Below are 24365 nucleotides of genomic sequence, written 5' to 3'. Positions count from 1 at the left end.
CAACTGAGGCGCGAAAATAGGCCCCGCCCATCTACTCGATGTCTCACAGCCTTGCAAAAGGACCGCTCCAAAGCGGTCTAAAAATCTAGCCATGTGGGTTCATATACCCAAATCTAACTGAAGCCATGTGTACCCTCCATTGCCAATAAAAAAGAAAACGTTTGTCACAAAAAAACCTTAAGTTATCTCCCAACATATAATCGTTTGCCCACAAACATTATGTTATCAGTGTCAATCATTTTATAGCCCAACATACAGGTCCAGTAATACTCTTTTTCACAATAGGATTACTGCTTACCCCTTCCCTCATGGGGATACTGTCAGCCAATTCTGAAATAACACAGTCTCTCCAGAAAAAAATGACTGAACATACCTCAATGCTTGTAGCATGAAAACCGTTCCTCACACTGAAGTTTCTTAAGTACTCCTCAGCCATTCTGTGGGAACTACTCTTGATCTTAGTAACAACTGCTAAGATCATCAGTCTCCAGGCAGAAATCTTCATCCATCTGCTGCCTGGGAAAAAATAGCACTCACCGGTACCATTTAAAATAAAAAATTCTTGCTTGAAGAAAATAAAAACTAACATTTTATCACCTCTTTCACTTTACCCTTCCTATTACTTAGTATAGGCAAAGAGAATGACTGGAGGGTGGAGTCAAGGGAGGAGCTATATAGACAGCTCTGCTGTGGTGCTCTTTGCCACTTCCTGTTAGCAGGAGGATAATATCCCACAAGTAAAGGATGAATCCGTGGACTCGTCGTATCTTATAGAAGAAAAGCTTTTACAACCATTTGTCTTATGACTGTAGTAGTGGTGTTTAAATAATTTTAATGAGAAACTCAAAGTTTGTGAAAAATTAACCATTTTTTATATGATCACATTTGGAGGCCAATTTGGGCAGTTCTGCTCTACCAAATCAGAGATATCCCATTGCATAACTTTAGACTTTAGATATAGCTGCAGATAAAGACCTTACAATAATCAAATAATAAATAATATATACATGTTTGGTCTTAGCTGAATTAGAGGATGCCAATGAAAACAATGTTGAGATGTTTTGTTCTACAGTTAGAAAGCTACATGTTTTTGTGGAATGGAATAATGCATTATGGAGCCTGCTCCACATATTTAAAGGGACAGCAAAGTCAAAGCTAAACTTTCATGATTCAGATAGGGCGTGCAATTTTAAACAACTTTCCAATTTACTTTTAACATCAAATTTGCTTTGTTCCCTTGGTGGTATTTTTGAAAAGCTAAACCTAGCTAGGCTCAAACTGATTTCTAAACCGTTGAAAACTGCCTCCTAGCTCAGAGCATTTTGAAAGTTTTACACAGTTAGACTGTGCTAGTTCACATCTGTCATATAGATAACATTGTGCTCACTCCCGTGAAGTTATTTAGGAGTCTTCACTGATTGACTACACTGCATGTCTGTCAAAGGCACTTAGATAAGGAGGCTGTCTGCAAAGGCTTAGATACAAGGTAATCACAGAGGTAAAAAGCGTATTAATATAACTGTGTTGGTTATGCAAAAATGGGGAATGGGTAATAAAGGGATTATCTATCTTTTTAAATAAGAAAAATTTTGGTGTAGACTGTCCCTTTAAGAAGTTTTTCTTCTCTGCCACCTCAGAAGTGGCGAGATGCCCCCCGACACTCGCTCATTTGGATGATTGACATGCCCTGCTCTAGCACAATAGGTTGTGCCGATGCAATGGGCAGCAGTGCCTAAGAATCCACTTGTGCAATTATACATTTCGCCCTGTGATGAGACATTGCAAGTGGTGACGGCAGGCGGACAGGTTCACTACTTGCTAACCTGTCCACCTGCAGGGATATAAATGTACCCAGAGGGATAGCAAAAATGCTAAAAATTGTCCATTACTTTGGGCAAGGTTTTCTCTGAAGTTCCCAGTAGTGAAGGGGTTCAAGGGACATGAAACCCCAAATTTTTATTTCATAATTCAGACAGAGATTGTTAAACAACATTCCCATTTACTTCTATTATTGTATTTGCTTAATTATCTTGGTCTCCTTTGTTGAAGAAGCAGCAATGCACTACCGGGAGCCAGCTGAACACATTGGGGGAACTAATGAGTAGAAGAGGCATATATGTGCAGTCACCAATCACCTCCTAGTAACGCATTGTTGTTCTTTAGCCTACCTAGGTATGCTTTGCAACTATATACCAAGAGAAGCAAATTAGATAATAGACGTAAATTAGATTAATAAAAGTAAATTAGAAAGATGTTAAAAATGCTCTGTCAACCCTTGTGGCAGAAATGCTTTAAAGCCCTGACTGGTATTGGTATCCCTCTCCCTAAATTGCCTTCCTCAGCCCTTCTGCACTTAAAGATCCACACTTTGAGACAGCATAATGTGTCTGTATTATTATGCATAGATAAAGGTTTACCGCTGAGAACTCATTGTTAAATATCAAGGAGATGGCTGACTATATGGGCCTTTTCGCTTGGAAATTATAGACTATTTGCGTAGGGACTTTGGTTATGTTCTTATGTTTACCGACAGCTATCACCCCTCAGCTCTCATATTGTATTACTGACCACACGCACCTTCTTATGTGGTGATGGTAACCCATATGTGTAAGGATTTTAACTCTATGCTACTAGTAACTAAAGGTGAGCCAGGGCCCTGCTATTAGCTTATCCATAGAGGTTGCTATTTCTAGTAGGGCCAACTATTTCCTCACTTGATATCTCTCTCATACTCTTAGCTGTATTGTAGCTTGCATTTTAATGAACCCAATGCGAGTAGAAACCATAAGAGAGCCACTGTCCTGTTGATAGTTAAGTCTCCACCCCCCCCCCTCCCCCCCCATCCTAAAGTACTCTGGTATTTTCCAGTAGTTACTTCTGTGGTTTACCTAGTAGTATACTGCATTTTCCCCCCTTACCTTTTCCCCTCCTTCCTTTTTCCTCCCCCTTCCCTCCCTTTGTATGTCCCCAGGACTTCTGGTGTTTTCCAGAATGTACCTTTGCGGTTTGCCTGGCTACATACTGCACTGTTTTCCCCTATATTTCCTCAGTTATTGCAAGCATTGTATATATATTTACTCATATATTTTGCATACTGGTATATAATATGCTCATTATGTTGGTTTATAATCATATTTACATGTACCCCAGCCTTTTTTCATATGTTGTTGTACTCTGGAGTGTGCCTATCTTTTGCTGCATATACTATTTTTTTGTGAAATATACACTGCTTAGTTTGAAATAATCTTGTACTCATGGGATATATGTTTGCTGTTGTGCATTTTTTCATATTCCACGTCAATCTATGAGCCAAAGCTCTATGTAGGTTATTTTTGTATACAATATGTTGATGGTGGATATATTGTTTTGGTTGTATGTCTACCCCCCCTTCCTTATTGGAAATTTACTATTTAGATTCTACATTTGTACACTACTATAGGTCACTGCTACTATAATTTATGTTGTACTACGGTTACAAAAAAGCAAAAAATGTGAGGTTTGTTCTTTGTTTATTCTGTGATGAAACAGGATTGGTTTAATGATGTAGTTTTCTTGACTAAAATGTCTTTTTTGCATATTTATGTGAATATTGTAACTGCACTTATCTGTATGCATATCTTTTCTCTTGACCTCAATAAAAATTATTCAAAAAAAAAAAAAAATACACACTTTGCCTAAACACCACTCATACATCTGTATATATTTATTCATGACTGTTAAGCACGCCATAGCTTGTTCGTGGAAAAAGGAATTCCCCAATAGTTGGTCTGTAGTCTGCAACACAATGGTGTATATATATACTATGGAGAAGGACATTTTTATAAATTGAACAATTCTGACTTGTTCAAACTTGTTTGGGCAGACTGGAAGGAACAGTACGACACCAACTGGAAGCCCAACACCACTACCCATGACATTTAACTATTGATCGCGCCCTCATACACATTAATGTTTAACACAACGGGACACCGTTTGAGACCTAGCCATCCCCACATTTTCTTCATTTCCCCCTCCTTCCCTCTCCCCTTCCCAGTTCCCCTACACCTTCTATTTACATAAGTACATGTGATCTCTCGAGGGCATGTAGGCCCTCCTATAACCTTATTTTATTTCCGAGCTCTATCACCCTTCACCTAATAACCCAAACTAGAGTTTTACTAATGAGACCACAAAGAGGCCTCTCGGATTGCTAACTATTCCCTTCTATCGCTATTGACACTCAGATTAGACGCATTGGAGATCCTCCAGATTCTAACTAGCAGGTTTATAGATAGGCTATCAAGTTCTCCAATATTACCCCCAAACCTACTTGCACCTGGGTATTTTAATATTGTTAGCATATATATGATGTTGTCTTGTAACAGAAACTTTCTTTCTATGTCTGTATTTTTCACTTTAAAAACTCCAATAAAAATTTAAACTACAAAAAAAAAAAAAATGCTCTGTCTGAATCATGTCGTAAAATATATTACTAAAAACCATAAATAAAAATATATTAACTAATCAAGTGAGTTTGGCATCAATATAAATAGCTTATTAAATATTAGAGAATATATTTGTGTGTCTTGTGACTGAATTGATTACAGGTGAAGGTGGTACCCACAAAATAAATACTATTGGTTACAGTTGCTAAGCAACAGACTCTGAGATGCTGAGTTTCTGAAAATGTGGGTTGGGCCAAATGTAAAGGGCCATAATAGTTTAAAAAGTGACTTACTTTAATTCATTAGAGCATGTCATTTTAAGACTAGTGGCCCTGCACTGCTGTGTGTTTAATTCTCGCAAGGGGTTAAACACACAGCAGAAGTGCTTCTCCGGAGCCACAGAGCACCGCTGGTAACGAGCACTGAATCAGCAGCACTAGTTACACAGCTGAGCCGTGCGACTATCTCACCGATTATCACTATGTGGCACATATCTCTGTTCTTGATCCAACCATCCATGTAATACTGGTTTCTCTCCAGTAGGTGGCACTGCTGGACAGAGTGACCATTCATAAAGCAGAGGTGCCCATATAACGGCCAGAGCTGGTAATAATATAAGTGATATGGAGGATTTCCTGGGCTTTTATAGTACTTGCCAGTTTATAATTGTTCTGTATTACGATCAGTTATGGGGCTGAATCTAACAAATCACATTACATTTCATATGGTGCCTCAGTATTTTACAGTTACTCTGCAACTTCTGTTCAGTCTTTTATAGATCTAGATGTTTGTATGCACTAAATACACCATATTCTGTTTTTATTCAATTCTTTAAAGAAGTTAAAGGGATAGGAAGATCAAAATTAAACTTGAATGATTCATATAGAGCATGTAATTTTAATAACCTTTTAAATTCACTTCTATTTTCAAATGTGCTTCGCTCTCTTGGTATCCCTTGTTGAAAATGAATACACACATATCATACACTAGTGGGAGCTAGCTGCTGATTGGCTGCACACATTTTTCTCTTGTGATTGGCTGACTAGATGTGTTCAGCTAGCTGCCAGTAGTGCAATGCTGTTTCATCAGCTAAGGCTAACAAGAGAATGAAGCAAATGTGATTATAAATTGGAAAGTTGTTTAAAATGAAAATTAAAAACAGCACAAATAAAATATATTGTTGCCACTAAATATGGGGGAGGGGCTTAAGAAATGTGCACAAGGACAAATCACCCCATTGTTTATATGACAGCATGTGACATTTTACTTGTGTATTTGTCATGTCTATATGCTGCAGACATTTATTATTAAAGGGACACTAAACCTAAATTGTTTCTTTAATTCAGATAGAGCATGCAATTTTAAGCAACTTTCTAATTTACTCCTATTATCACTTTTTCTTCGTTCTCTTGCTATCTTTTTATTTAAAAAGCAGGAATGTAAAGCTTAGGAGCCAGCCCATTTTAGGTTCAGCACTCTAGATATCGCTTGCTTATTGGTGGCTACATTTAGCCACCAATCAACAAACGCTACCCAAGTGCTGAACAAAAAATGAGCCAGCTCCTAACCTTTACATTTCTGCTTTTTTTTTAATAAAGATAGCAAAAGATAGCAAGAGAACGAATAAAAATTGATAATAGGAGTAAATTAGAAAGCTGCTTAAAATTGCTGCGCTCTTTCTGAATCATGAAAGAAAAAAATTGGGTTTAGTATCATATTTAGGCTTTTCAACAAAGGATACCAAAAGAATGAAGCAAATTAGACAATAGAAATACATTGTAAAATTGCATAAAAGTACATGCACTATCTATCTGAACCAGGAATGTTTCATTTTGATTTTATTGTCAAACCAGTCCTCCACTTCAACTGTTTGTGCATTATTAACCCCTGAGTGACAGCTCACAACTCTCAGAGCTTTGCTCTGACACTCCCGACAAGCATAAGAACAAAAAGTATTTTTTTTTCAGCACAGGAACTTCAGTTTGTTGTTAGTTTTAACACATGTAACACATTTTAAAATGGTCTCTTTTAGATGCAAGAAGTAAAAAAAATAATGTAAATGTCCCTTTAACGTGAACGATAACCAGAAATGACAAAACTCACAACTCAATTTCAGTTTTAATTTGACTGAATCTACAGCACAGTAAATTATTACTGGTGAGCCAGTGAGAGACAGGGATTTTATTTATTTTTGCTATGAAACAGGCTGCAGTGCGACCTGCTACTGACATTAGGCAGGTGGGTTGTTTGGTGGTGGCTCTGTATAAGCCACCACAAACTAAGCATGGACATTAAAAAACGGCCAACACTAAAAAGCTGTGAAAACACATAGAAGCTCTGGCTACACACACAGATCCCATCTATATAACAATACTGTAACATCACCCAGAGTGCAAGCTTTTCAGCCAGCGGCTGCTAGTGATTTATAGGTAATAATCATGTTTTATCGCTAGTAATGCAATATAGAGCAACACCACGCACTGCTGCTTTATTTAAACACAAGGTCATTGATCCAGTGCCCACTGCAGAGCTGCAGCGCAAATGGCAAGGTGTTTTATACAGAATGTAGTGTACGTATGTGCAACATGCCTGTATCTCTGCCATTGAATGCCAATGCTTTCTGTTACATTTAGTACATTACGGTCATATGCACCAGCCATTTAATGCAAGGTTAGTAGATCTGCTTTGTGTTTATGACAACGACTTGTTACTGGATATTATCTTGCAGGGGTCAGGTATGTTACATTATGGGTAACTAGCACAGCACATGATGCCACCGAGCCTGGCACTGGGCCCCTGACATGATACCAAATTGTGCATTTTCAGTATCTCTGGTAAAGGTTAATAAAAGGTTCCGTTGAGGAATTCAGACCACATCAGTATAATAAAGGATTCTGCTTGTTCACAGAAAGAATTAGGGGAAAAGGTGTCTAACATATAGCTGTAAACTAAACAATGAGGCTGATAAGAAGAAAGAGAGTTGTGTGTAGTATGCATGTATGTGTGTGTTAGTGTATGCATGTATATGTGTATGTATGTGTTAGTGTATGCATGTATATGTGTATGTATGTGTTAGTGCATGCATGTATATATGTGTGTGTTAGTGTATGCATGTATAAGTGTGTTAGTGTATGCATGTATATGTGTATGTATGTGTTAGTGTATGCATGTATATGTGTATGTATGTGTTAGTGCATGCATGTATATATGTGTGTGTTAGTGTATGCATGTATAAGTGTGTTAGTGTATGCATGTATATGTGTATGTATGTGTTAGTGCATGCATGTATATATGTGTGTGTTAGTGTATGCATGTATAAGTGTGTTAGTGTATGCATGTATATGTGTATGTATGTGTTAGTGTATGCATGTATATGTGTATGTATGTGTTAGTGTATGCATGTATATGTGTGTGTTAGTGTATGCATGTATATGTGTATCTATGTGTTAGTGTATGCATGTATATGTGTATGTGTGTGTTAGTGTATGCATGTAAATGTGTGTGTTAGTGTATGCATGTATATGTGTATGTGTGTGTTAGTGTATGCATGTATATGTGTGTGTTAGTGTATGCATGTATATGTGTATGTGTGTGTTAGTGTATGCATGTATATGTGTGTATGTGTGTGTTAGTGTATGCATGTATATGTGTGTGTTAGTGTATGCATGTATATGTGTGTGTTAGTGTATGCATGTATATGTGTATGTGTGTGTTAGTGTATGCATGTATATGTGTGTGTTAGTGTATGCATGTATATGTGTATGTATGTGTTAGTGTATGCATGTATATGTGTATGTATGTGTTAGTTTATGCATGTATATGTGTGTGTTAGTGTATGCATGTATATGTGTATGTATGTGTTAGTGTATGCATGTATATGTGTGTGTGTTAGTGTATGCATGTATATGTGTATGTATGTGTTAGTGTATGCATGTATATGTGTGTGTTAGTGTATGCATGTATATGTGTATGTATGTGTTAGTGTATGCATGTATATGTGTGTGTTAGTGTATGCATGTATATGTGTATGTATGTGTTAGTGTATGCATGTATATGTGTATGTGTGTGTTAGTGTATGCATGTATATGTGTGTGTTAGTGTATGCATGTATATGTGTATGTATGTGTTAGTGTATGCATGTATATGTGTGTGTTAGTGTATGCATGTATATGTGTATGTATGTGTTAGTGTATGCATGTATATGTGTATGTGTGTGTTAGTGTATGCATGTATATGTGTATGTATGTGTTAGTGTATGCATGTATATGTGTTTGTGTGTGTATGTATGCACGTATATGTTTTTATGTGTGTATGCATGTATGTGTTAGTGTATGCATGTATATGTGTTTGTGTGTGTATGTATGCACGTATATATGTTTTTATGTGTGTATGTATGTGTTAGTGTATGCATGTATATGTGTTTGTGTGTGTATGTATGCACGTATATATGTTTTTATGTGTGTATGCATGTATGTGTATGTGTGTGTTAGTGTATGCATGTGTATGTGTGTGTTAGTGTATGCATGTATATATGTATGTGTGTGTTAGTGTATGCATGTATATGTGTATGTACGTGTTAGTGTATGCATGTATATGTGTATGTTAGTGTATGTGTGTGCTAGTGTATACATGTATATGTGTATGCATGTGTTAGTGTATGCATGTATATATGTTTTTATGTGTGTATGCATTTATGTGTTAGTGTATGCATGTATATGTATATGTGTGTGTTAGTGTATGCATGTATATGTATTTGTGTGTGTATGTATGCATGTATATGTTTGTATGTGTGTATGCATGTATGTGTCAGTGTATGCATGTATATGTGTATGTATGTGTTAGTGTATGCATGTATATGTCTATGTATGTGTTAGTGTATGCATGTATATGTGTGTGTAAGTGTATGCATGTGTGTGTTAGTGTATGCATGTATATGTGTATGTGTGTATGTATGTTTATGTGTTTGTGTGTGTATGTATGTATGCATGTATATGTGTGTGTAAGTGTATGCATGTATATGTGTGTGTTAGTGCATGCATGTGTGTGTTAGTGTATGCATGTATATGTATATGTGTGTGTTAGTGTATGCATGTATATGTGTATGTGTGTATGTATGTTTATGTGTTTGTGTGTGTATGTATGTATGCATGTATATGTGTATGTATGTGTTTGTGTATGTATGTATGTAGTCATGTATATGTGTGTGTATGTATGCATGCATGTGTGTGTGTATGTATGTATGCATGTATATGTGTGTGTGTGTATGTATGTATGCATGTGTGTGTGTATGTATGTATGCATGTGTGTGTGTATGTATGTATGCATGTGTGTGTGTATGTATGTATGCATGTATATATGTGCGTGTAAATGTGTTTGTGTTTGGGTAATGAACAAAGAAATCTCCTGCAGTTCTACAGCCTCATTGCTACACAAGCTGTAAACTACTATCTGATTAGCAGCAAGAACCACAGTTAAGGTTAGTGCACTGTATAATGTTGCCATAGAGTCCAACACATTTTGTACACTCAGACAAACCACTGAGCACAGTAGCGCCTCTCTTTTGAATCCCTCTTGGGCTGCTGATTTCACGAAGATCTACAGGTGGGTGTCTTCCTCTGTGGGGTCACACTCTTCCTTGGCCCCGCTGTTTATCAGGTTCTCCCAGCCATCTGCCGGGTGGGATGTTCCTCCATTAAGGCTTGGTTTCTTCTCCTGCATCTCAGCCTGGCCATCCATCGCCACATCAAGGGTAGGATTGTCATGGCAACCGTTCTCCACAAAATGCAGCTCCTCGCAGAAATGCAAAGGGACAGAGCATAAGAAGAAGAAAAAAACAGTTTGTCTGACTTATTACAAAATAACTAATACTAAGATTCAAAAGGACACTAGAGCCTCAAAATCCAAACAAATTTATTAGGTGCCAAAAGACATCAACATTTCGGGCCTCAGTCCTATGTCATGTTACTATGACTAACACCCCAACTACAATGTAATAGGTAGTATAATCTGATACATGCATATCCCACTAGGTGGCAGTATGTTTAGACTATATATATGTCTATGATTATACGTGATATTAAGGGTGTTAATATATGGTAGGTGGTATGGTGGGAGCCCACATATGGTGGGAATGTCCAGTGTTGAAACCTTTCTAGAACTTACTCTTGTGTAGGTGTTCCAGATTAGAACCTCTGAAGTGGGGCAGACCACAAGCCATTCTGTTCCATTTGAACATAGAGTCCCCTCTAACCCCCAAAAACCTCAGAATGTACCTACTCATGGCAGCTAAACTGTCAATAGCTAGACTTTAGAAACAGCCCATACCTCCCACATGGAATGACGTTTCTAAAATAATGTGCTACCTAGAAAATATGGAGAGCCCAATTTTCACCCTTAATAATAAAATAAATCTACAAGCTTGGGATGAGTGGAAAAGATTAGATAAATAAAGAGAGACCCCTGACACGTGGGGGTTGCACCATTAAATTCCCCCTGTAGTACCCCCCTCCTATTTCCTTTCTCTCTACCCCCCCCCTTTTTTTTTGCTTTCCTTCTCCCCCTCCCTTCATTTATTTTGACAAGACCGGTAATTCCCCCCCCCCCAACACCTGAACATTAGTTATCACACTTACCATCCTACACCATAATTGACCTTGAGTGCATCTCCAGTCTAGACCAATACATTTTATCTTACTCTGCTCTGGTTGTCATGTAACCTTATCAGAGTGTAGATGTACATTGATATTATTACTTACTGATGTAAAAGATGTATGCATTTACTGTTGTAATGCTCCTTTAACTCATTCTTCAATAAAAAAATGTTGGGGAAAAAATATATGGTAGGTTTGGTGATGGGGATATTTAAACTTGGTAGTTTACGGCTGAGCCCTAAAATTATGTCTTTTGGCACCATATAGATTTAAGTGTGGGTTTTGGAGTGCTGCTGTGCTTTTGTATTTAGTTTGGGCGTTATTGTGCAGAACCCTGAGACACAATTTGCACTCTATGTATTGAAACACAAGTGTTTTGGATGAGAGAGAGAGAGTGAGAGAGAGAGAGAGAGAGAGAGTGAGAGAGTGAGAGAGAGAGTGAGAGTGAGAATGAGAGTGAGAATGAGAGTGAGAGAGAGAGAGAGTGAGAGAGTGAGAGAATGAGAGAGTGAGAGAGAGAGTGAGAGAGTGAGAGAGTGAGAATGAGAGTGAGAATGAGAGGGAGAGAGAGAGAGAGAGAGTGAGAGAGAGAGTGAGAGAGTGAGAGTGAGAATGAGAGTGAGAATGAGAGTCAGAGAGAGAGAGAGAGTGAGAGAGTGAGAGAGTGAGAGAGAGAGTGAGAGAGAGAGTGAGAGTGAGAGAGTGAGAGTGAGAATGAGAGTGAGAGAGAGAGAGAGAGAGAGAGTGAGAGAGAGAGTGAGAGAGTGAGAGTGAGAATGAGAGTGAGAATGAGAGAGAGAGTGAGAGAGAGAGAGAGAGAGAGAGAGAGTGAGAGAGAGAGTGAGAGAGAGAGTGAGAGAGTGAGTGAGAGTGAGAGTGAGAATGAGAGTGAGAATGAGAGAGAGAGTGAGAGAGAGAGAGAGAGTGAGAGAGTGAGAGAGAGAGTGAGAGTGAGAGAGTGAGAATGAGAGTGAGAATGAGAGTGAGAATGAGAGAGTGAGAGAGAGAGAGAGAGAGAGAGAGAGAGAGAGAGAGAGAATTAGAACTGGAATTACTTAGTTCCAGGTGCTAAGGGCCCAGAGTCACAGCCAGCAAGACCCACTGATAATCAGCTGCATTACACACAGCTATTACCATCAAGCTGTTCGTCTAGTCAGTAAAACATCTTCATTTAATTTACTTTAGTTGTAGTCTACTCAATACTTATTTATAGATTATGTTATGCTTACTGCACATCTGAAATGCTGCAACAAAGTATAATACATTTAAAACATTGCAGATACTTGGTCCTAACAACAGGCTTTCAAATAAAACCCAAGAGATCCAATCTCTCGCAAAAATAGACCAGCACGGCTTTGTGTTTTCTGGCCACTTATAACAGGAGTCTTCTATTGCCAAAGCAGCTCAGTGATGAGGCAGTGGCTGCGCTAGTTTTTATGCATTACAATAAACCTCTGGTACAGATTGTGCAGCTGTTTATCACTGTGTCATTTCCTGTTTGAGGCTCTGCGAACAAAGCACAGTAAGCAGCTTTATTAGCCCCCCGCAGATTCATTGCTGCCACTCTCACCATGCTCTTCAGCTTGGGTAGGCGTCTCTGCCAGCAGATGTATACAACTCCACCAATGATGATCATCACACAGATAGAACCGATAATTACTAAGACAATGAAGAGTTTGCCGTAGTCGCTACGAGGCTGGTTAGGGCGTAACTGGCAGTCAGCTGTGCTAGAATAACTCTCAATCCCAATCTATAAAGAGTGGCAAAAACACAAACGTTTAATCGGGCATTAAAGGGACATGCACATTGATGAATTACATCTTTGAATAGAAACATATTTGCAATATACATGTATTATCAAAAATGCTTCTAGTAAGAGTCATCACTGTTTTAGTGTTAACATGTTTCTTTGCATGTGCATGTGACGCATAGCTAGATATTCTCAGTGCACCAGCATATTATCTAGATATTCTCAGTGCACCAGCATTTTAATAACTGCAGCTGATCATAGCGACAGTGGGGCTTCTATCATGTCAGCAAATAACAAACTGAGTCATTACCAGATGGTGCAAGCACCTTAGGCTCTCAGAGCAAGTGCTGTGTTTAAGATGCTGGTGCACGGTGCATACTTAAAGTGCAGGTCAATTTTGATGAACTAGTGCCCAGTTTTTAATAATCCTAATAATGCACTTCCTCTGCCCGTTGCAAGCCGTCTTCGCGGGTCCAAAACGACGAATCCGTCTTCCTCCAATCACGGCGTTGTATCAGGCCAAGCTTCCCCTGGGGGGGAAGCCGTGATTGGAGGAATCTGGATTTGTCATTTCTGATGTCTGCAGAGGCTTCCGACGGCCGGGGGAATCGCTGGAACGGCTGCCAGGATTAAAAGGTACGTTTTTGAAGAAAACAGTGAAATGTCAATTTTGATTGAAGGGACAGTATACACTCATTTTCATATAACTGCATGTAATAGACACTACCATAAAGAATAAGATGCACAGATACTGATATAAAAATCCAGTATAAAACTGTTAAAAACTTACTTATAAGCTCTCAGTTTAGCTCTGTTGAAAAGGTAGCCGGAAAGCCCACTGCAAGTGGGAAATAAGACACCCTCCCCCTCCTTTTGCATATGAAAAGACCCTTTACACAAACAGGAGCAAGCTGGAGAAGGTAGCTGTCGGTATTCTCATAAAACTTTAGGGCTTGGTTAGGAGTCTGAAAATCAGAGCAATGTTATTTAAAAATAAGCAAAACTATACATCTTTTTAAAAAACAAACTTTATGGGCTATATAAATAGATCATCTACAAAACATTTATGCAAAGAAAAAATGAGTGTATAATGTCCCTTTAAAGTGCACTTGTTTTTAATAGGATTATTAAAAACCGGGCACTAATTCATCAAAATTGACCTTCACTTGGGGGCGGAGCCAGCAACGCACAGGAGAGGTCGCAAGTTCTCAGAGCTCCGGTATATTGTTATCTAAGAATGATTTAATACCGGGATTTAATGTACAAATAGTTTTTGCCATCACATGATTGCCCATCTAAAGCCTCATCTTTCTTATGCACTAATCATGTGCTGGATCTAACAAACCTATTCTGGAACTTCAGAGGTGGCGGCCATTTTACCATCCTCGTGGGAATACAGCTGCTATGGCCGACATCCAATTTATACTAGCCGAGATCGGTAAACTCCTAGCGCATCATCAAAAAAAGCTCTTTTCAACTTTAGATAGTGCCGCAGACTTGACGGAGGAATGCGAGCTTGTGACTATGCGGTCTTCGGACCTGACTGAGGCAACCACAACTAATGGGGCTATCCTGGGGCCACAGTATCTCCCGCACACCTCCAGCTTTCTATCAACTGAGGCGGAGTCATCTTGTAAGGCTGAGGGGAATAGCAATGAGGTGCTAACATTTAGCATGGTCTTCAAAACTCATACGGAAGATGACCCCACTCAAAGAGGCCAACTTAGAAACAAGACAAGTCATGGGTCTCGAGAGATTACACGGAGACAACGCTTTCTACTTCATATCCCCTGGCATAGCCTCTCAGAGGTCCATGCGGCGGAGACGGCAGACTTCAGGCTCGAGGCACAGATGTGGAAGAGAGGTATAGGATAAAATGGACATACTATTTTCTTAAATCATCTGATTTGGAACCAACACCTGAGATGTACTTATACACTGGACTGCCTCATATGTTATACCCCTCTATTGCGTAGGACAGTAATGGAGTGTTACTACTATAACCAGATATAACCCAACGCCCGTATATTACAAAACATTTCCAAAGCTGAGACACATTATGGATCTATACCCTAAGCATACTTATTGTGAATTAGCAGGCACAATTTTGTTGGTACTAATCAGCACAGTATCTATGCTCTTGGCTGCTCTCTTTACTACACTGTCTCATGAGATAATAGGAAAAGATGAGTAACATTTGCATTATTGGGAACTGAACATGATATATGAATGAAAACTTGAAAATTGATGTACTATATATAGATCGAACTGTGTTCTAAGTCGTTTATGTTCCATCAGTAACTAATCTTTTTATTTTATTTAGTTTCCTGTATATTAATTGCCTATAATTACACTCTGCAAATATTCTTGGTGTTAATACTGTGGTACAGTGAATGGCATTATATGTAAGCTCCAACCCTGAGATTCCTTTAGTGCTACAACTTGTATTTTATAGTTTGCGTTCTTAAGCTTGTTAATGTGCTCATCTTAGTATTTCTTGAAATTTTCCCCATCACCTGAGTCTCATTTTTATTCAGTTAACTGTAGGCTTATATAACCACTAAATGGGAGGGGTGATAACTTTGTCAAGCCTTTTGGACTTGTGTTCTTTTTAATATTAGAGGTATACCCTAGATATATTGGGTGATCACATCCTCCATACGCCTAGTTCTTATATTGTGTAGACCAAGAATATTGCCTTTTCAATGCTCACTTACTCTGTTATATTGGGGTGTTGTATAATGACACCCCAATATTTTTTTTCTCACTCACATTACCGAGTAACCCTTTATATTTTCCTTTCCCTTGGATATATATGACCTCTAGCTGTGTGGGACCACATGTGATAGGCATAGGGCCCATGCCCAGTCACCAAGTTTCTACTAAGTGAATAGAAAATATGTGATTTCCAATTGGAATGCAACTACCCTTATACTTTACAATACTTTTACTTTTATTGATGAAGATATATCACCACACTTTATAAATATAATCTTTATTATGAGTATGCGAGCACTCTGGTTTACTCAGATGAAACATATGGCCCCTACTTAGCAGGCTAGTCCTATTTGTTAGAGTGGAGCTGCCCTCAGACCCACCTTAATTAATATACAGTGGCTATAATATATTATTAAATGAATATCCCACCTAGTTGGAGCTTGGCAGATGTGGACAGAGATTAGAAGTTACAAATCACTTGTCATTAGGTTTGGCTGCTTAGCCCACAAGTATCCTACTAGGTGCTCCTCCGGTCTAACTTAAGATGTAGAGTGTAAACCCATAACTTGCTGGGTGGCACATAGCTATACTGTGATGCATAGTTTTAGCCAGAAGCTTATCAGACTGTCATTGGTGTAGGTAGGCCCTACACTATTATTAGCATCTACGCCTTTATTATATACAACAGTTTGATTAAGCTCCATAAGCTGAGTCAGCCCTTTGAATATAGTACTTGAGGCTCCCCCGGACCAGAAATAACATTAGCCCAATATTTAATCAGAATATAAGTTACTTACCACACTTCAAATAACCACCTCCTCCCCTCACCACTATCTTATAATGTACCTCCTAGGTAAGGAGGCCTATCTATGAGGTTTTTCTAACCAGTACCGCAACCTACCCCATCTATTTTCTTTTTCTATGTGCAGTTTTTAACTCTACCATAAAGTTGACCTTATTCCTCCTACCTAGTCAAGCAAAACTGTTAAGCTTCACTTACAAATCGAGTTAAAAGTTTTAAGTTTAATATTTTCAATTTCATCACACTACTTATATATAAAAAAATCTTGTTTTGCTGTATTATAAAAAATAAGGAAGACACATGAAGACCATTCGTTATTTTCATATTGTGAAATATATGCCATAACTATTGTTTGCATCTGACTTACTCTAAAAAAAAATTAAATACTTTTCATTGGCAAGTTTGTGTATTATAACCATTCCTACAGATCTAGAATATGTATAATTTTACATTCCTATATATTCTTATGTCTATGTAACTTCGTGATAATATGCATGTAACCTTATTGCTTTTTCTATGTCTTCAATAAAAAGAATATAATAAAAAAAAAAAAAATTGACATTCACTTTAAATACACATTGGAAACAGCTATAGCTTTCATTAGAAGCATTTTTGCAAATACATGTATAATACAAAAATGCTTCTATTCAAAGATGAAATACATCCACGTGGATTCCAATTTTGGCTGAATTGTCCATTTAAACTCAAACAGCCAGATTACAAGTAGAGCACAAAAATACAACTGGTATGGAGAATACAGTGAATGTAAACTATACGTTTAAGCCAAACTTTAATTCATCTATTTATTTATTTTTAACGCCTAATAATACATTTATTACCGCTATACTCCGCCCGTTGCTGATGCAAAACATTTTGTTTCTGTGATGTTTTGGCAATCGTTAATTGAAGAAGGCAATATGCCCCGTTGACGATTTGCACATCCGCTTCTGTGTTTGAGGGACCTGAGACTACGAGCATTCTTTTTTTGTGCATGCGCTTTACGAAATGAGAATCCCTGCTTACGTCACACAGTACACTACTGTCATGCTCCCTGAATTGTGCCGCAACCTTGTTCATTCTCATCCGCTCCTGTCTAATAAGTAAACAATGAATCTCGTGATTCATTGTTTACATTGGAGCGGATTGAAAGCTAATGCGCATGGGTTGGTTTCTTGTACTTGCGAGCACACATTCCTCCTTATGTAGAGAGCGGGTGTTGTGGGTAGGGTTGCATGGACACGTTTTCCTGGACACTTATGAGTTACACATGCTGCAGTGTGTGCAGGGAGGAACTTAAATATTCTGCTCAGTATATGTGTGCTATCAAGGTGCGCAACGCATGTTGTTCTCTGCACACCCTGCACCATGTTTAACTCATAAGTGCCCAGGAAAACATAACCGAGGTGGTAACCCTAGTTGTGGGGCTGAAGTAATCTCACTGGAATGGGGAGGCTCTGCCTCCCCTGTCAAAACTGGGGGCACGTGGAGAAATGACTGTAATTGGTATGCACAATTTTATTTAAAGGGATACTGAACCCAAATTTAATATTATTTCATGTTCCAGATAGAGCATGCAATTTTAAACAACTTTCTAATTTACTTCTATTATCAATTTTTCTTTGTTCTCTTGCTATCTTTATTTGAAAAAGAAGGCATCTAAGCTAAGGAGCTAAGCACATTTTTGGTTCAGAACCATGGACAGCACCTGTTTATTGGTGCTGTCCAATCAGCAAGGACAACTCAGGTTGTTCACTAAAAATGGGCTGGCATCTAAATTTACATTCTTGCTTTTCAAATAAAGATACCAAGAGAATAAAGAAAATTTGATAATAGGTGTTAATTAGAAAGTTGCTTAAAATTGCATGCTCTATCTGAACCACAAAAGAAAAAATTTGGGTTCAGTGTCCCTTTAATGTTTATAATTAATTTGTTAATGTATGATTGGAAATGTATTAAGACACGTTGAGGAAGGATTTAATATATCCCATACACCTGCTCACCTCTGCCAGATTACGTTTAATATCTCCCAGTGCTGTGAAAACGTCTTTAATCGGGATCGCATCTGCTCAGAGAGAGAGAGAGGACAGTACAGTTACAGAGCTGGAAGCATCAGGAAATACATACAGTTCAGCCAAACAATCACTGCTTATTTGATTTACACAGATATCTTCAAAATCAGATAAGCCAAAAAATGTACAGTAAAAAACGCAGTGTGCAGTCATAGTTTGTTTCAGCATAGTGTCCCACTATAAACACAGCCTTACTACATGCTACATCATGATGTAATTGCTTAGAGCAGTGCACAAGCTCATTTACAACTGGCCGCTGTATAATTCTGTGCAGTCAAACAACTTTACAATATACTTCAAATCTATCATTTCTTTGTGTTACTGGAAGAGCCATAATAAAGAAAAAATAGCACAATCTAAATTGTTAGAGCATGTCCTTTAATCACTGGTGATGCCCCAGGTCTATATGTGTAAACCCCACAAGGGGGTAAAACCACAGATTTTTCTTTTATGATTTAAGTAGAACATACAATTTTAAACAACTTTCCAATTTACTTCTATTATCAACTTCATTTTCTTGGTATCATTTGTTGAAGGAGCAGCAGTGCACTGCTGGTTTCTAACTGAACACATGGTTGAGACAATGACAATCGGTTTATTTATGTAGCCACCCTTTAGCAGATAACAAGAGAAGGAAGCAAATTAAATAATAGAAGTAATTGGAAAGTTGTTTAAAATGATATGCTCTGTCTTAATCAATAATATCTAATTATGACTTTACTGTCACTTTAAAGTACCGCTCAGGAGCTGCAGAGAACTGCTGGTCCCAAGCGGAAACTGCCTCTGACCCAATCCGCAGTGCTTTTCCCATGACCCACCTGTGTGACTAAAGCTGCTGATTAGTTAACTGATAGTTTTGTGTTTGTCTGTAGGGGCTGCAGAAATTTGTTTAGGGGGACAATAAAGTGAAATATGGCCAGACAATAAACACACACACATATATATATATATATATATATATATATATATATATATATATACACACATACAGTATATATATATACAGTGGGTATTGAAAAGAATTAACCCTCATTAACCCTCTTGAAATTATACAGTTATAACGAAGAAAAACATAATATTAAACACAAAAGAAGCAACATAAGATAAACTATAAAGCCTCAAACTACTAACAGTATATTACCTTAAAGGGACAGTATACACTCATTTTCATATAACTGCATGTAATAGACACTACTATAAAGAATAAGATGCACAGATACTGATATAAAAATCCAGTATAAAATGGTTTAAAAATGTACTTAGAAGCTTACAGTTTAGCTCTGTTGAAAAGGCAGTTGGAAAGCCCACTGCAAGTGGGAAACAAGACACTCCCCCCCTCCCCCTTCTTTTGCATATGAAAAGACCCTTTACACAAACAGGAGCAAGCTGGAGAAAGTAGCTGACGGTATTCAAATAAAACTTTGGGGCTTGGTTAGGAGTCTGAAAATCAGAGCAATGTTATTTAAAAATAAGCAAAATTATACATGAGTGTATAATGACCCTTTAATATGCAGTGAACATTCCTCTGTTTGTGCTATTGGCAAAACATTTAGCAAATTATTCCAGTATGTGAGTATGAGGACTATACAGTTATGTGAGTAGGGGGACTCTGTACAGTTATATGAGTAGGGGGACTCTGTACAGTTATATGAGTAGGAGGAGTCTGCACAGTTATGTGAGTAGGGGGAGTCTGCACAGTTATTTGAGTAGGAGGTCTCTGCGCAGTTATTTGAGTAAGAGGACTCTGCACAGTTATGTGAGTAGGAGGACTCTGCACAGTTATGTGAGTAGGAGGACTCTGCACAGTTATGTGAGTAGGAGGACTCTGCACAGTTATGTGAGTAGGAGGACTCTGCACAGTTATGTGAGTAGGACTCTGCACAGTTATGTGAGTAGGAGGACTTTGCACAGCTATGTGAGTAGGAGGACTTAGAACAGTTATGTGAGTAGGAGGACTCTGCACAGTTATTTGAGTAGGAGGACTGCACAGTTATGTGAGTAGGAGGACTCTGCGCAGTTATTTGAGTAGGAGGTCTCTGCGCAGTTATTTAAGTAGGAGGACTCTACACAGTTATGATTTGATTGATTTGACTGTTAAAAGATGCGTCTCCATAGTAACCATGCCTCGCCTAGGGCCATACAGAGAGATGCTTCCCAGGTGACCAATGGGATGATCAGTTTCCGTAGGGCCGCCCATATGGTTTCATAAATGATTGGAAACATATATAAGCTAATGCAAGAGAAGGAAAAAGGACATGCTGCTGACCTTTTCTCATTGATTGCAAAATATACCTATTTGTCTTCTGAGATGAAACAAGAAGTTTTTGGAAACTGACTTATTGATTTGGCCATTATTTTGGTAAAGTTTATGAGGTAGTTAAACATAGGTAAATATATAAAACAAACATCCATTGTTGCTGTAGGTAGCAGACTTAAAGGAATAAATTGTATTTTAAAACTTGTATTTCATAGCCTGCGTATTTTAAACAAGTCTTTAGTGTTAAGTAGTTTATCTTTGCAAATATAGATTTATAACTCAGAATTGGTTTTAATTGTAAGTAACTAACGGCTAGATTTAGAGTTTTGTCGGTAAAGACCTGCGTAGCTAACGCAGCTTTTTTTCCCAACGCACCCTTAAGACAACGCTGGTATTTAGAGTTGTCTGAGGGGCTGCGTTAGGCTCCAAAAAGGGTGCGTTGAGCCTAATTTACCGCCACTTCAACCCTCAATACCAGCGTTGCTTACGGTAGCGGTAAGCTGTCAAAATGTGCTCGTGCACGATTCCCCCATAGGAAACAATGGGGCAGTTTGGGATGAAAAAAAACCTAACACCTGCAAAAAAGCAGCGTTAAGCTCCCAACGCAGCCCCATTGTTTCCTATGGGAAAACACTTTCTAAGTCTGCACCTAACACCCTAACATGAACCCCGAGTCTAAACACCCCTAACCTTACACTTATTAACCCCTAATCTGCCGCCCACGCTATCGCTGACACCTGCATTATACTATTAACCCCTAATCATCCACTCCGTACACCACCGCAACCTACATTATCCCTATGAACCCCTAATCTCCTGCCCCTAACACCGCCGACCCCTATATTATATTTATTAACCCCTAATCTGCCCCCCCCCCCAAAGTCGCTGCTACCTTACCTACACTTGTTAACCCCTAATCTGCCGACCGGACCTCGCCGCCACTATAATAAAGGTATTAACCCCTAAACCGCCGCACTCCAGTCTCACAAACACTATAATAAATAGTATTAACCCCTAATCTGCTCTCCCTAACATCGCCGCCACCTAACTTCAAGTATTAACCCCTAATCTGCTGACCGGACCTCGCCGCTACTTTAATAAATGTATTAACCCCTAAAGCTAAGTCTAACCCCCCCCCCAAATTAAATATAATTTTAATCTAACAAAATAAATTAACTCTTATTAACTAAAGTATTCCTATTTAAAACTAAATACTTACCTGTAAAATAAACCCTAATATAGCTGCAATATAACGAATAATTATATTGTAGCTATTTTAGGATTTATATTTATTTTACAGGCAACTTTGTATTTATTTTAACTAGGTACAATAGTTATTAAATAGTTATTTACTATTTAATAGCTACCTAGTTAAAATAAGTACAAAATTACCTGTAAAATAGATCCTAACCTAAGTTACAATTAAGTAGAAAAAAACAAAAAAGTAATGGATAAACCAGAGCACTCTTATATATCAATGAATAGGAATGTAGAACAGTGAGGTAATATGCAGTGGGTATGAAATAAAACTTAACATTTAATTGTATTATTAAAAAGGTAGCAATAACTACCTGTGTGGTGTATTAAAAGACTGTATTGTAGTACAGTAGAGCTGGCAAGCCTAGGATAATATCCTTAAAGACGTAGCTGCATACAATGTAACCATAAGTAAACTTATATAGAGAAAAGGAAGATAGTCTGCTGCAAAAACACCATAATATGCTCACGGATTGCACTGAAAACTATTCTAGAAAGAGGACAAGCCCCACAACAAATTATACTAAACTGGTGCAATGCTGGAGCGGTGTGTATTGCAGCAGAAATTCCAATACAACAATTAGGATAAGGAACAGAGTATAGAGCTAAAACCGTCTGTAAGGCTGCAGAGCTCTAAATTAAGTGCCTGATGCGCATTTCGCCATATGCTGGCTTTATCAAAGGCTAACCCGACTGGGTAAAGCCTCACTGCTTATAAGTAGTGTGTTGGCCAATCAAAGGGGTGTTGATCCTACACACCCCTTTCTTAACGTGCACGTAGGCGTCACTCCTCATTGGTTCTGTTATACCACATGACTCCAGTCCGGTGTGAGTCACATGGGGCAGGATTAGTTTTGACAGCGCTTGCGATTGTAAATACAATCAGCGCTTAGAATAAAAGACAATACACATTGTGTAAGTTAAGGGTATCATATGAGGAATCATATACTGGGTAATCAGTCTATTCTATTGTTATATCAGTCCACACTCATGAAGTTGAAATAGGTGAAATCGATATATGTATACACGGGCTATTTACAAAAGTATAATATTTCAGTTTCATAAATAAAGATCTGATTGTAATAGCTGTTACATTACTATGTATAACCATGATTATTAGGTGCCCCTATAGTTTATTAGGATATGACCATAATCATATTAGGTATGTACATTTAGAATTGACAGCGCTGATGGTCGTATGTTCATTCCGTACTCAAACATAAATAGACATCAGATCAGCTGCTGATGGTTGTCTCATACAGACCCTATATTATTCATTAATCATATAATGACAGAATTCTTAAAGTTCGCACTCCTGACGTTTTGTCCATTAAGATTAGTAATTCCATATGTACAGGGATACAATTAATTACGTGTATATATAATTAATTAGTAAGGAATAAGCAACTAGTTATTAGTCTTCATTGTTAAGACCTCTATACAAAACCGGATTTCATAACTTAATATATCAGCTAATAGTGGTTGAAAGAACAGTTGAGATATATTTCACTAAAAGTGTTTGTATATTATAATAAATCGCTTGTTAAGGTATTTCTCATCATATATATATATCAAAGGATAAGTAAAAGATTGAGGTCAATTATTTGTAATGTCGATGTTATTCCCATTTATTATTCCACCAAAGGATAAAAGAGAGTAAGGGCAGTCCATTAGTTGGTAAAAATTATCCAAATTGATAAATACAGTGAAGTCAAAGCCTGATAATGAAATAAAATGTCTCTATATTAATGATCCATCGTTATTGAAGTTAGACAGCATAAGTAGTATTCCAATATCTTGTATTTCATATTCATTTCGGACATAATTAGTATTTGGTTCTGTTATGTTTTTTTCCACACATATGAGTTAAGTTATAGAAAAGAATTGTATCCATTCTGTTCATTTAGTCCATGTGGTGTTAAGGTGTTTAGCCAAAAGATCCATCGGCACTCAGCCTGTAAAAGCATGTTTTCCACATTTCCTCCTCTAATACCTGTTTTAATTACTTGTACAACTGAAATTTTCAAGTCTGGTTTATTGCCATGTTTGCGAAGATAGTGTTTCGCCACTGGTGTTAAAGTGTTACCTTTCTTATGGTCTTTTTCGCAGTTTTTTATACTATTAATGTGTTCACCCAGTCTTACACGGAGTTCCCGTGTCGTAATGCCTATATATTTCATTCCACATTTACAGAATAAGCAATAAACCACGTTTTTGTTCTTACAATTTGCAAAACTAAACATCCGTTTAGTGTCACCTACACAGGTAGTGAATTCTTTTTCATTTGTCATAAATTTGCAGAAACTGCAGTTCCCACAGGCGTATGTTCCAGTAATATTCCTATTACTCGGATTCCTTCTTGTGAAGTGGCTTTTCACCAGTCTGTTCCCAATAGTGGGAGCTCTTCTCCAACTGGTTAAAATTCTTTCACCCAAACA

General features: G+C 37.9%; 1 protein-coding gene across 4 annotated transcripts in view; it reads right to left on the bottom strand.

Annotated features, from left to right (window-relative positions):
* Positions 1–6530: 6530 nt before the first annotated feature.
* Positions 6531–24365, bottom strand: part of PODXL2 (podocalyxin like 2) — a 201093-nt gene continuing 183258 nt past the window's right edge. For 2 of the 4 annotated variants that reach the window (XM_053720820.1, XM_053720818.1), the window contains exons 6-8: positions 18345–18406; positions 12645–12824; positions 6531–10214 (exon numbers count right to left, since the gene is read on the bottom strand). In XM_053720820.1, coding sequence (XP_053576795.1) covers positions 10020–10214; positions 12645–12824; positions 18345–18406 — 437 coding nt within the window. In that variant the 3' untranslated portion in view covers positions 6531–10019. The remainder of the gene's footprint in view (positions 10215–12644; positions 12825–18344; positions 18407–24365) is intronic. The other 2 variants (XM_053720819.1, XM_053720821.1) reach the window with 2 other exon arrangements.

The sequence above is a fragment of the Bombina bombina genome, chromosome 7 (genome assembly GCF_027579735.1).
Source record: "Bombina bombina isolate aBomBom1 chromosome 7, aBomBom1.pri, whole genome shotgun sequence".
Classification (NCBI taxonomy): domain Eukaryota; kingdom Metazoa; phylum Chordata; class Amphibia; order Anura; family Bombinatoridae; genus Bombina; species Bombina bombina.
Note: the sequence above shows the minus strand (reverse complement) of the source record. Positions and strands in the feature narration are given on the sequence as shown.